The 13,989-nt window shown below is 42.1% G+C and overlaps 1 protein-coding gene across 1 annotated transcript in view; it reads left to right on the top strand.

Annotated features, from left to right (window-relative positions):
* Positions 1-13,423, top strand: part of MTOR (mechanistic target of rapamycin kinase) — a 62,911-nt gene extending 49,488 nt beyond the window's left edge. Inside the window, exons 38-55 of the mRNA XM_009906757.2 lie at positions 173-269; positions 907-1,005; positions 1,593-1,715; positions 2,326-2,508; positions 3,155-3,289; positions 3,560-3,734; positions 3,970-4,105; positions 4,876-5,023; positions 5,735-5,857; positions 6,303-6,385; positions 7,870-7,942; positions 8,454-8,528; positions 9,029-9,164; positions 9,820-9,885; positions 10,230-10,310; positions 10,609-10,689; positions 11,298-11,403; positions 12,452-13,423. Of these exons, the coding sequence (XP_009905059.2) occupies positions 173-269; positions 907-1,005; positions 1,593-1,715; positions 2,326-2,508; positions 3,155-3,289; positions 3,560-3,734; positions 3,970-4,105; positions 4,876-5,023; positions 5,735-5,857; positions 6,303-6,385; positions 7,870-7,942; positions 8,454-8,528; positions 9,029-9,164; positions 9,820-9,885; positions 10,230-10,310; positions 10,609-10,689; positions 11,298-11,403; positions 12,452-12,467 (1,936 nt within the window). The 3' untranslated portion in view covers positions 12,468-13,423. The remainder of the gene's footprint in view (positions 1-172; positions 270-906; positions 1,006-1,592; positions 1,716-2,325; positions 2,509-3,154; positions 3,290-3,559; positions 3,735-3,969; positions 4,106-4,875; positions 5,024-5,734; positions 5,858-6,302; positions 6,386-7,869; positions 7,943-8,453; positions 8,529-9,028; positions 9,165-9,819; positions 9,886-10,229; positions 10,311-10,608; positions 10,690-11,297; positions 11,404-12,451) is intronic.
* The last annotated feature ends 566 nt before the right edge of the window (positions 13,424-13,989 follow it).

Here is a 13,989-nt window from a genome sequence, read left to right on the forward strand (position 1 = left end):
TAAGTGAATGCTTCAGTCCAAGCTAATTTGCAAGGTGGATTAGCCCTTATCCTACTCGCTGTAGATTCTGGGAAGACGAGTCACTCGTAAAGGGGTCTGAAGATGTTTGGAATGTTGGGGGTGATTTTTGTGTGTGTGTTTCATTCCTAAGGAACGTGTTTCTTGCTTTCAGAGTCCTTACTCTGTGGTTTGACTATGGTCACTGGCCTGATGTGAATGAGGCTTTGGTAGAAGGAGTCAAGGCAATCCAAATAGACACTTGGCTGCAGGTAAGGAACCCAAGGGACTAAGACAAATCTCAGTTATGGAGGTGGTTGGGGCTTTATTAGATGAGATTCCTGATGAGATCCTTTGTTAAACAACCTGTGTAGCTGAGTGGTGAGAGCAGTGAGCAGTACAATTTGTAGAGGATTTAACACACATCTTGAACAGGGACATGAGAAACACTCTTGCATGCATTTGGGTATTTATATGCAGATTAGTGCATATGAATTGGAAAGAATGAAAATTTTTACCCTGAAGATGATGTGCATTCAGCGGTGATCAAGTGTAAACCCCTGCTGTGCTGCTTTGATGTAATTCACAGTCAGTCTGTTTCAGGGTTATCCTGTAGAATGACTTGTAAATATTTCTTATTTGAGTATTACAGTTCAAAACACATCTTCCTCTTTCTGTAAGAGGATCCTCTAACAGTTTTCCGCAGAGCAGTTGTGAGCTCACTGAGCTCTTCTGTGTTTCTGGCACCGTTTGGAACTCTGGGCCATCTGTCTTCTGACCATCTGAAACATGAGTGGTGGGCCTCTCTATCTCCATTGGAGATTTTGAGGTCTCTAGCAGAGGGCAGAAGAGCTTGTGAACTAAACATGTGATGACAGGGATGTTTATTTTTCTTACCCTGGCTGCTAGGTTATCCCTCAGCTCATAGCAAGAATTGACACCCCTCGGCCGTTGGTAGGACGCCTCATTCACCAGCTCCTCACAGACATTGGACGCTACCATCCCCAGGTGAGCTTTGGCTTGGAGGAGGAATTTCCACAGACTGGTAGCCAGTTGGAGCATTCCTTCTGTTCAGTTTTGCCTAGGCTAGATGACTGCACTGGAAATCACAGCAAGTGAGGATAGTGAGGATGGGAACTATTTCTGCTGCCGCTTCCACCTCAGTGCTGTTGACATAAAAATGCAAACAAGAGGTGGATGAGCCATGCAGAAGGGGAAGCTGTCTCCATCTGACAGAACACTGGGTAGTGCAAATCACCTTCTTAAACCTCATTAAATGACTATTAAGAGGCTGCCTCACAGATGTTTTCTCTGAATTGCTTCATACATTGTGGAAAATCATGAAATGCTGAAAATAGGGTTTCCAGTCTGATACAGGCTTTCAAAGTCATTCTGCTACCCAGTAAATTAGAGTCTTGTCAGCTTTCAGATTGGAAGACTTTGAATAGCAAATTACTGTCACCTCTTCCCAGAAGCAGTCATGCTTTCTCTTGTCTAGCCCTAAGGCTGCTACTTATTAATGCTTTGCTAATCTTCCCATTTATGTAGCTCTTCTGTGTGGCTCTAAAATGCTCTTGGGTTGATCTCCTTTGTAGGCTTTAATCTATCCTTTGACTGTGGCCTCTAAATCTACAACCACTGCTCGCCACAATGCTGCAAATAAGATCTTGAAAAACATGTGTGAGCACAGCAACACCCTGGTGCAGCAGGCAATGATGGTGAGTTCTTGGGGAGCCATCAAGCGTTCTGTGTTTCAGGGGTGGATGTACCACAAGTATAATAACACAAAATCACTATCAGTTGTTAGCTTTGTTCAAACAGAATTAATCTGTGGCTTGTTTGGGTTTTCTTTGCAACTGGTAGCTAACACAGTAGTGAGATAATTCAAAGAGAATAATATTTTAATTTAAAAAGGACCATAACACTGAGTTATTTTGTCTCCTTATGAATAAATTTAGAGAGGAAATGAAACATTTTTCTTCCATAAAGAGAGATTTTTGGTTTAATGGAAAGCGGAAAGAAAACTTACAGAGCATAGCACGGAAAGAGTAGTTTCATTCATTTGCTGAAGATGCTCATGAATAAATGAAATGCTTTAAGGCCAAGCTACATAAATACGCAGACATTTTCAAAGGCAACAGATGAGGTGAGAAAAGCCTGGTGAGCTTCTTGCAGATAGAAAAGGAGTTCTTGTAGCTCCCTCTAGCGGCCAGCAACAACTATTTCATAACCAAGGAATGATTGAGGAAGAAAGGTTTAATTTGTAAGTCAGTATACAGGCAAAGCATTTTCTATAGGTGTTTAATTTTACTTCCTGTCCTAAACCAGGTGAGTGAAGAGCTAATCCGTGTAGCCATCCTATGGCATGAGATGTGGCATGAAGGGCTGGAAGAAGCATCTCGTCTGTACTTTGGAGAAAGGAATGTGAAGGGAATGTTTGAGGTGCTGGAACCACTTCATGCAATGATGGAGCGTGGCCCTCAGACTTTAAAAGAGACATCCTTCAATCAGGTATCAGCAAACAGCCAGGAGCATCATCTCCTGCATGCCCTCAAAACCAGGCAGGATAGCCACCTGCCCCAGATGTGTTACAAGGACTTTTGCAGTCTAATACACAATGAATCTCTTGGGACTCATTATGTTAATTGCAGACTTTATTATTGACATTTGTCTTCATCTCTGTGTCACTGTTGGTGACCACAGAACCACTGGGGCCATGGTGGTTGCCCTGGAGTCTTATACTGGCTGGGTATCTGATGGGGTTTGAAAAACATACAACACCTCTGTAGTGAACTCTCCAAATCTAGCCTGCTTGGCTTCACAGTAACCACCAGCACAGGTAGTACAGATGACCTCTCTCACACCAACAAAAGGAATTAGTTTGAGCTTGTGAGCCTACCATAAAGGGTGGCACCTTTCCTTCTGTTGCCTCCTATCATAAAGACTCTGAGCAATGTTGTCTAATAAACTGAGTGTATCTCTTGGATCCAGGAATTTCTGGGTCTTTAATTCTGTTATGCAACAAGAATGTAAGATCAAGAATTTGTCATGCAATTTGAAGATAGATTGTGATATTCTTTGTGTTAAGACATCTCCAGCTGTTCCACTTCCATCTGTAGAAATGTTTTTCTTCTGTTGGTTTTCACTTCCTCCCTAGGCCTACGGCAGAGATCTAATGGAAGCTCAGGAATGGTGCAGGAAGTACATGAAATCAGGGAATGTCAAAGACCTGACTCAGGCTTGGGATCTCTATTACCACGTGTTCCGGCGTATCTCAAAGCAGCTGCCTCAGGTGAGGGGACACTGACAGTTCTGTTGTGGGTCTTACAGTGCAAGGCGTCAACACCAGTCTTGTTTCATGTTTTTGGGCTATTCAAAACATTCAAATTTAACATTCCAGAAACACCTGCATATGATTTGCTGCAAGTTTTCTGCTCATGCAGCACTTCGTGCTCGCATCTGAAGTATTGACAACGGAACTGTTCCAGGTCCCTCAACATGAACATTTCCAGTGTTTCAGTGAGATTTAACTGAGGGTTGTATTTCTTTTGGCTTTTGGTAGCTGACTTCTTTGGAACTACAGTATGTGTCTCCAAAACTCTTAATGTGTCGGGACCTGGAACTGGCAGTGCCAGGAACCTACGATCCCAACCAGCCCATCATACGCATCCAGTCCATCGCTCCCTCGCTGCAGGTCATCACCTCCAAACAGCGGCCCAGGAAGTTAACATTAATGGGTAAGAGACAGCGGTTTGCACTCAGCTATTCTACTATTTAAACAATTGTTGCTTTTAGGTCAAACTGCATATTTAGCAGGTAGTAAAACATCTCCAACATCTCCTTTCAAGTGAGGTGTTTCTTAGAGGTCTGGTCAGTTTGACTGCAACACTTTTCAGTATTGGATGCCATGTGTGTTTGTTCTCATCTCTTTGTTCAGCAAGAGTAAATTTCTGCATGTTAATTCTTTCACAGGAAGCAATGGGCATGAGTTTGTGTTCCTTCTGAAAGGTCATGAAGACCTTCGCCAAGATGAAAGAGTGATGCAGCTTTTTGGGTTGGTCAACACTCTGCTAGCAAATGACCCAACTTCTCTGCGGAAAAACCTCAGGTACCTCTTGGAATAATCACTGAAGGTCCTTGTGCACAGTGACTCCCCACACAGGTGCAGTTGCCAAGTTACTCTTGGCACAAGCAGCTGGTTTGTGAGGAGATGGAACTGAGCTCATTTAAAAACAAAAGCAAACACCATCACCACATCCCACCCACCACCCCCAAAAAAAAGCCCTCACAGCATCAACCAATCAAAAAACCCAACGCCTACAAAAGCAAAAGGAAACAAAAGCCCCCGTTTTTAGAATTCCAACTTGATGGAAAGGGATCTTGAGAGGATCATTTGTTTTATTTAATTGAAGTTCCACCTGGTAATTATGGTCTTTGAGGCAACTCCTTTTTCAAGATAGCTTGAGCACTGACTTAGGAGTCTGAGAACAGATTTTTATGTCCACAATTTTTTACAGTAGTCACTAAACAGGTTGGTGAATAGTCACTGACTGCAGTTCTGTACAGTATCTTTCAAGCATGAACATATCAAATGTCTTGTGCAAATAATAGATCATCGTGGGTGACATAACTTGTACCTTCTGAAAGCAGTGGAAGCCATGTAAGCTCTGACAATGTCTGTAGGTTATCTGGCAGCAGCCTATCCAAGTGGATGCTACAGATCTGTTTGAGAAGAAGAAAAGTAGGGCAGCTACTGAAGAGAGAATTTGGGGTCAGAATTGGATTTAGTAGTATCTGTTTTAAGCATCTCAAAATGTAATTATTCACAACATACAATTTAAGCTCTGATTCTCCTTCTCTTGGTTTGTTCTTCCATAGCATCCAGAGATACGCTGTCATTCCCCTCTCTACAAATTCAGGCTTGATTGGTTGGGTGCCCCACTGTGACACCCTGCATGCACTCATCAGAGATTACAGGGAGAAGAAAAAGATCCTGCTCAACATTGAGCATCGCATCATGCTGAGGGTAAAGGACAGAGCTTTAAAGCTGCCACTTTGGGGTACATTCTATTTGAACTCCAGTGTCTTAATGAAGAATAATGTGCACAGCAACAAACTGCCTGTTCTCTGGTTGTTATTGGTACCAGTAATAAATGCAAAAATATCAGATAGGAGTTAGAAAGTGCTACCAAGAAGCAAAATTGGCCACACATTTATTTGTTTCTCATTTCCTCTTTTAGCAGCAGCCACAAGTTGTTACCATCTGGTGAATAAAATGTGTTTGGGATTTTGTGTGCCTATGATGTGCCTTGTACAAGGTGCCATGCTGCTGGCATCTACAAATATTGTGCCTAAGCAACAGGGCCAAAATTAGACAGACTGGAGAAACTGAATGTTACTAGAAAAATTGGAGCTGGCTGCCAAAAAGGAAAGTGTGTGCCAGCCATGAAGACTTACTTGGATAATGGGGTTTGAAACATATTTACTTCACAGTATTCTAATTAAATATGGCTATGGAGTACTTTGTGGTTGCTAAATCATTTGCTTGCCATTTAAAATTACTACTTTTGTCACTTTTGGATGGTCATCTCACTGTATTTGGGAACTTACTGGTCAGCCTACTAATAGCTTCATTCTAAAGTTGATATGAAATTTTTTGTGATTGCTGTTTCTCATGGTACAAGTAGGGATTCCTGGAGGCTTTGTTCAGTTTCTGACTGTCACTTCTCCATTGCAGATGGCTCCAGATTATGACCACCTGACTCTGATGCAGAAAGTAGAAGTATTTGAACATGCTGTCAACAACACAGCTGGGGATGACCTTGCCAAACTGCTGTGGTTGAAAAGCCCAAGCTCAGAGGTGAATTCAGCTCATATAATGGCTTGTGTTTGGCAGGCAGCAAAATGGGGAATTGCCTTCTCTGCAGAGGGGGAGGGAGATGGTGTTTACTCATCATAGACTCCAGATGGATCGCTGCAGAACGAGTAGCCACACGTGTGTCCCCTCACAAGGGGCATTAGAGGGCTCAGGTCACAATGACTGCTGAAGTGCAATGCAAAGCCCAAGACTGCAGACTGTGCTCCATATACTGTGCATGGAGAGAAGAAAGCAGGAGCCTCGTTATGCTCTCTTACTGCCTTAAACATCTAATTCAAGACCGGAGGATGTCTGAACCCCCTCAGGCTATAGAGTGTGTTAAACCTAAGCAGATCACAGTTTTGCAAGTGCTGGTGTATAAATTAAAACATAAGCTGAAATGTGCAACATGCCTGCCTGACTGCTTCTGGTTTGTCTCCACTTGTAGGTCTGGTTTGACAGAAGAACAAACTACACTCGTTCACTAGCTGTGATGTCAATGGTTGGCTACATTTTGGGCCTTGGGGACAGGTAAATGAAATTGCACAGGTTTCTTTTCAATGAAAACACAGACTCTGTAGGTCTGTCTATTAACTCCTTGGATCTGTTCTTCTGATTACTCCCTACATTGTTATTGCTGACTTGTAATGATGGCATCTTTCAGGACGTAATTGTGCACTGTAAGCATGAGACACAGGGTTTGTGTATCAAGTACAAATAAGAGTTTCTTCCATTTTGAGAGGAATGCTCACAGAATTACTTCAGAGTTCTAATTTTGTCCTTTCCTTTCACTCAGCAGAGTGGGAAATCTTTCTCCATCCATTCTATAAAACAGAAATATTGTTGGCTTTGGCCAGCAATCTATGTGGTTCTGTGTGCTTCATGCATATGAGGTGGCAAGTTTTTTGCAAAGTCTGTTAGGGCTCTACACACACATCCAGCTTTTTGGGGAGGGGGGAAAGAAGCACCATGGTCAAGCATCAGCTTTTGTTCCCTAAAGTGGCAAAAAGAAATTCAGGAAGTACTTAGTGGCAGAGATCTTCTGATTCTTCCTCCCAATGGGTTCAGTAACTTATTTTGCATACTTTTTCACCTGATGGATGTTTATTCTGTGAAGCAGGAACCTCCAGTGCTATGCATGCTCAGAGAAGTTGGCAGAGACACGTGAAGTCCCCATAAATACTCCCCAAAGACTGCACTGGACTAGAAGCAAATGAAAGTTAATGTTGGTTTAACTATTACTTGATGTGCTACTGCTTCTGGTCTGCAGTGCAGACATGCTCTGGAGGGAAATATATACAATCCAAATGGATTGGGTAAATAATGGGGAAAAAAGAGATAGAATGAGCTAATGTCTGATTTAATATATGGCTTAATGTCAAAAGGGGACATCATATCTTCCAAACTACTTCTGGAGACAACATATTTTAGATTTAAGGCTTGTAAGGCAAGAACAGCTAAACCCTTTCCATAAGGAAAGCTTTTATTCCTGAACTTAAAGGTCTTTATAATGAAATTATAAACTTTTGAAAACAATTAAACCAAAACTGGAACAGGTCTGCACAAACAGCAGCATCATGGGTTTGCTAGTCTGGATTGATTCTCTTCCCTTCTGGTGGTAAATCCATTTTGCATTACTTCACCTGTGGTGATTTATGAATCATTACCTTTTTCTATACTGAAAAAAAAAAAAGAAAGAAAAAAGAAAAAGCATAAAACAAGTAGAAGGATTTATCCTAACTGAAAAATAAATGTTCATATCCAAGAAATTACTGATGGCTCTTCTCCAAAAGGTTGTTTGTCTTCCAAGGTGAGCAGATCTCTAACTCCTGAAAGGTAATTACAAAAATAATGTGATAGATGCACTCTCAGGAAGCTATTCTGTTCACCCTGAGATTGAAGATCTCAGACAAGCTGTCGCTGACTCTTCCTGTTCATGAAGATAAATATCAGACTGGAGCTGCTGTGATTTACTTTGGGTTTTTATAATGATCTGTCACTGTTCTCTCTCTAAGACACCCATCCAATCTGATGTTAGACAGGCTGAGTGGAAAGATCCTGCATATCGACTTTGGGGACTGTTTTGAGGTAAATCTTTGTATTTGGACATTGAATTTCCTGTAATAGTTCACATTTTCTAGTAGAACAGAAATTAATCTATAAACCAGGACAAACTGTCCTTGGAGTGTGATCCTGGCCAAGCCTTTTGGCTCTGTTTTGGGCTTCCTTTTACCTACAGGCAAGATGAAAATAATAGATGTTTTGTCTCAGAAGCATGTTTTTGAGCATCAGTTAACCACTGCAGCAAGCCACTAAAATTTCTTGGGACAATTTAACTGCTGACAGGCAACCTGTTACTTGACACTAGCAATTGGGCACACACTTGGGAGTTTTCCTGTTATGGTAACTATCTGGGTTTTCTCACAGATTTGTGGTAACTGAGGAACATAAAGTTGGGATTTTATTTCCCTGTTTTTCCTATATTATTTCTGAATACAGCCTTCAAGGTGGTAGCCAAAAAATAAAAGGCCAACACTTATTAACTCTTAAGTAATAAATCAGCTATTAATTTACTGATTTTCCATCCTCATGTGTTTAGGTGGCAATGACAAGAGAAAAGTTCCCTGAGAAGATTCCTTTTAGGTTAACAAGAATGCTGACAAATGCTATGGAGGTAAGCATCCCCTCTTTACCATGAAGGGGATTGTTCCTAGGGAAAATGGCACCAGTTTCTCAGATTTTCCTGTATTATCTGTTGCGACTAAACGTAACCACTCCTGTAAGAAACAAAGGTGTTAATATTGTAGCTGTGTTTCCTGTACTTTAAAATATCACCTGTGATCTTTACAATGTGGTACAGTCAAGAGCAACTCTGTCATTGATTTAAAAAATCATGAAATTCCTCTAGTTTCTTAGGCCTTCCTTAGTTTCCTCATTTTAAATAGGTGTTTGCATCAAGCAGATACAGACAATGGCCTAGGACTTCACAAGATCATCTTAACGTCAGAAGAAAGCTTCTTGGCTCTTAATGGACATCAGTCTTGTTCTGTAACTGAACAAAGCATTGAGAATTCCAGTTCAGAGCACAAGCCACATCCTGCTCCCTGAATGTTAGGGTTGGAGTAGCACAGTGAGCAAAGCAGCGTGGTTGATTCACTCCTTTCTCTTCTGAAGGTGACAGGCCTCGATGGCAATTACCGAATCACCTGCCACACTGTGATGGAAGTCCTGCGTGAGCATAAGGACAGCGTCATGGCTGTGCTTGAAGCCTTTGTGTATGATCCCTTACTGAACTGGAGGTTGATGGACAGTAAGTGATTCTGAGCAGTGACAGTGAGAGACTAATCACTTTGACTTCATACCAGAAATGCAGAAGCCTGAAATCCAATGTGTGTTGGAAGACAACCTGGTGAAACCATTCATTTGCAGATGCTATTTCTGCATGCACACTGCTTTAGGGATTGTAATCTGAGTTTACAACAGTGGTTTAGAAGGGTTTGTAGCAGTAGGACAGAGGGCAATGGTTTGAAACTGGAGCAGGGTAGATTTAGGCTGGACATCAGGAGAGTGGTAAAATGCTGCAACAGGTTTCCCAGGGATGTGGTAGAGGCCCTGTCACTGGGGAAATTCAACATCAGACTTGACGTGGTCCTGGGCAGCCTGATCCAGTTAGAGGTGTCCCTGCTGACTGCAGGGCATTGGGCAAGATGACCTTTGAGGGTCCCTTCCAACCCAATGCAATCTGTGAATCTGTGATTAAAACCCTTTTGCCTTTAGACACAGAACTAAGCTACAAGCATGATTACTTGGCTTGCATTTGTATTCATTGTCATCAAGAGATTGAAAGCTATTTTCAGGTGACATAAAATCTGGAGAAAGGCAGTCAAATCTGTTTTGTTTGTGGACACTTGCTGTGAAACACTGAAACTCCAGTTCATACTTTTCAACTCCGTGTTTTCTTGCAGCAAATACAAAGGGCAATAAGCGCTCACGAACGAGAACAGACTCCTACTCAGCTAGTCAGTCAGTAGGTGAGTAGAAAAGATGGTGTATGCCATGGATTGTTTGGAGTGGGGTTTTTCTAGCAGTGCACAAGACTGGGTAGATATTTTCAGTCCCTTTCTCAAAAGTAGGCTGATAAACAGCTCATTGTCATTAGCTTTAGGGCTGGAAGTGGAGCACATAGGAACTGAGGTAGTCCAAGGTACAACTGATAAATTACAACTATTTATTTAGCTACCAAATATCAGCATGCAAAACCTGCAAGGATTCATCTGAACACTGAGAGCTTTGTGTTGAATCTTAGCAGTTGTTGGCTTTATCTGCTTTTCAGCTTTACATTTGAGCTTTTCCATTTTCATGCTTTTTTCAACAGAAATGTTGGACAGTGTGGAGTTGGGTGAGACAGCCCATAAGAAAACTGGGACCACAGTGCCTGAATCTATCCATTCCTTCAGTAAGTTTCATTGTTGTTTCTATACTGATGGAGAAATGATTCTTCAATCAGACAATTCCATTGGCACCCAGATACAATTACCTGAGATGGGACAGATGCACTTCTTTGTCAGCATAAATGAGGACTATAATTAATCTGTGCTTTCAACTCCAAACAAAGCGACAGAAAATGTACTGGTAACTGGATTTGCTCTAAAAATGGCGTTTGTGGTATTTGGGAAGGGCAAATGTAACAGCAGTACAAATGCTTTTATTGTTCAGATGAAGTTCTAATTCTCTTTCTTCCTTCTGCCTTTTAGTAGGAGATGGTCTGGTGAAGCCAGAAGCTCTAAACAAGAAGGCAATTCAAATCATCAACAGGGTTCGAGACAAGCTCACTGGTGAGCATGTTTTGATGTAAGATGAAAATCCTGTGAGATGGCTCAGCACTGCTTCTAGTGTTTGTGTTTTGTGTTAATCCTTGAACTTAACACATTCTGATTTAGTGGACGAGGTTTTGTCTAACACCCAGGCACTGGTGCCTGCAAGTTAGAGACAAAGGAGCCTGGTTTATGAAGTACAGAAGTGTTTGTAACTAATCGGGCTTCTTTTTGCACTTTTTAGCTTGTTAGTGGAAGTTGAATTTCTATTGTAATGCTTTACAATTGCAGCCTTTAGTTGTGAAAATTTCTGCTCTTAATCTTTATAAGGAGCTATCTTCCACCTGCCAAATAGCATATTTGAAGGGATTAGGACCAAGATTCCAGCTACTAGAAATTTGTCTGTTGTTGGTTTATCTGCTATTTGGAGAATGTAAAAGGAAGAAGCCATAAAAATAGGCAAAACCAAGTTCTGGGCTATGAAAGCCTTTAGAGGTTCCCTGTGTTTGGAAAAGGGAAAGGTAGTTTAAAGTCCTCTCAGTCCTTAACTTGTCACCCAGAGCAAGTTATGTTATATGATTTGTGACTTCCATTTATGGATTTCCCCCTCCCCCCCTTTCATTTCAAAGGTCGAGACTTCTCTCATGATGAAACTCTTGATGTACCCACTCAAGTAGAACTGCTCATTAAGCAAGCTACTTCTCATGAGAATCTGTGCCAGTGCTACATTGGATGGTGAGTTTGTCATTCAGATAACCTTGTAAAATTCTTCTCTGAATAATCTGAGCAGAGAACAGCCAAAGAAAATGGTACTTGTGTGGTTAGGGATGCGTAGGAGCACTACCACGTGTTGCATCTGCTCTGGCAAGCCTGTGACAGATTCTATAGACAGTCCTCTGGAGGAAAGTTGTGATAAGTAGTGTCAGGGACTTTAGAGCATTTAAACCACAATCAGCTTCAACATCTTGAGTGTTTGCAATAAGTGAAGCCCCACATGTTTTAAATTGAACAATTTACTGTCACATATAGAGTTAGCTAACTTGGGACTATGCTTAAGAAAATGGATTTTTTTCAGTGCTTTTAAACATTAGTTAGCTGGAAAAAAACTTAGAAATTCTTCTTCATGAGCCAGCAATGTGACCTTGTGGCCAAGAAAGCCCATGGCATCCTGAGGTGTATTAGAAGGGCTGTCATTAGTAGGTCTAGAGAGGTTTCCTTCCCCCTCTGCTCTGCCCTGCTGAGGGCACATCTGGAGTATTGTGTCCAGTTCTGGGCCCCTCAGTTCAAGAAGGACCTCAGGGAACTGCTTGAAAGTGCCTCAAAGATGATGGAGTGGAAAAATCTTCCTTGTGAGGAAAGGCTGAGGGAGCTTGGAGCTTTAGCTTGGAGCAGAGGAGCCTGAGGGGTGACCTTGTTCATGTTGATAAAGATGTGAGGCAGTGTTGGAAGGACGGAGCCAGGCTCTGCTCAGTGATGTGAGGGTGACAGAGTCCTGGATCAGGCTGCCCAGAGAGGTTGTGGAGTCTCCTTCAATTGAGAATTCAAAATCCACCTGGATGTGTTCCTGTGTGACCTACTCTAGGTGATCCTGCTGTGGCAGGAGATTGGACTCGATCTTTTGAGGTCCCTTCCAACCCCTAATATTCTGTGATTCAGTGAGATCACCTGTCAACTTCTGCACTGAAAGGGTACCTAGTTAGTAGGGAACCTCAGGCCTTTTCAGTGTTGCTTTTGTGAAACTCTATGCAAGTCAGCTTCACTACGATGTCTTTGTTTCCTTTAGGTGTCCTTTCTGGTAACAGAAGATTCCAAAGTATCTACAAGTCTTTTATTCTGGAGGCTTTTGCACTCCAAACTTGCTCTTCTACAAACACAAACTGAGCATTGGACTGAAATACAGCCCTTGTCAAATATTTTGCAATGTAAATGAAAAGAGTTATTGTATATTAAAAGTTGGTGTAAGCCAATGTATAGCTGCTGTTGGAAAAAACACAAAGCTGTCTGAAACACAACACTTGATGTGGGTTTCCAGGACAGTGAAGACTGATTGTACCACAGATGTCTACGGTTCCACTTGGTCTTTGGGGAGCTGGTGATACATGAAAATAACAATATACGGGTTTTGACTTCCTTTGCAATGTAACCAAGTCATTTGCAGATTAATTCTTGCCCTGGTCAGTCCTGTTGGAGTGGCTGCAGCGAGCTCAGTGCACTTGTGCAGGAGGCTTCATTTAGGAGGTGAGCTGGATAATGGGAAAGAAAGAGAAGTGAGGCAGGATTTTACCATCGTTTCATCCTGTTACCTTGTTTTCAAACTCGATTCTTGTCCCAAAACTGGAGGCTGGATATCTACTCATTATAGCTCTGCAGGAGTTATGCTCTAAACTGGCTCAGGATATGGGAGCAGACCCAGAACTGAAGTTCTTGAGCAAAGTCAGGTGCCTCTGTGCAGACTGATCGGTGGCAAACTGGATGCAGGATACAAATGAAATACCACTTGGGAACTTTCCCTGTGTCTGGATTAAAAAGCTGTATGGGGAAATAACTAGGGGAAGTTAGTGCTTGGCATAGCAGGCAGGTGGAGGTAGAACTGGTCATAACTTGAAATGGGAAAGAATGGCTGTTAAACATGAGGGTGAAGAGAAAGTCATGATATATGAATTAAAACATATTAAAAACAATGCACAAAATACAACAGAGTAGCCATGTTTAGATGCCATGTTGTATTTGAATATTTTTGTGCCAATAAATTACACCAAAAATGTTAACATTTTGCCTGTGGTTTTGTTTATTCTTAAGTATTTCCTGGGAAGAGACAGGGAAGCAGATTAAGAATTTTATTTATTGAAGTTTGCAGTTGGCATGGATTTGACTTGTCTTTTTCCACATCAGTTCAGGTGGTTGGCTCTATTTCTCTTCTGATAGCAGCTGGAGGCAAAATTAACCAGGACTGACTGAAGTCAGCCCCTGCATTTTAGTTTCCAGCAGATGTGATGTCATCCACACGGTAAGAACATCAATTTTCTTGGTCTCAGGTGCACAGCCACAGCTCAAGGGATAGCGTTGGGTGTGCCACGGTCCGCACCGGGGCTCTATGGGCTCCCCCTGCAATTTGTCCCTGTAGTGCACCCTGAAAATGGGAACTGGCAATGGCAGTCAGGGGCTTTGGCCCCTTTCCAGGCACTGGTGTGACTGTCATGGAGAGTACTCAATGGGCAATCCCTGGGCCACGCTGGTGGGTGCTGTGTGGGAAGTGGAACGTTTAAACCTTGAGGGGTGTCTCTCAGCATCCCCTCACGCATGTCTGCTCACCCAGGGACT

This window comes from Dryobates pubescens, chromosome 33 (assembly GCF_014839835.1).
Source record: "Dryobates pubescens isolate bDryPub1 chromosome 33, bDryPub1.pri, whole genome shotgun sequence".
In the NCBI taxonomy this organism is placed as follows: Eukaryota; Metazoa; Chordata; class Aves; order Piciformes; family Picidae; genus Dryobates; species Dryobates pubescens.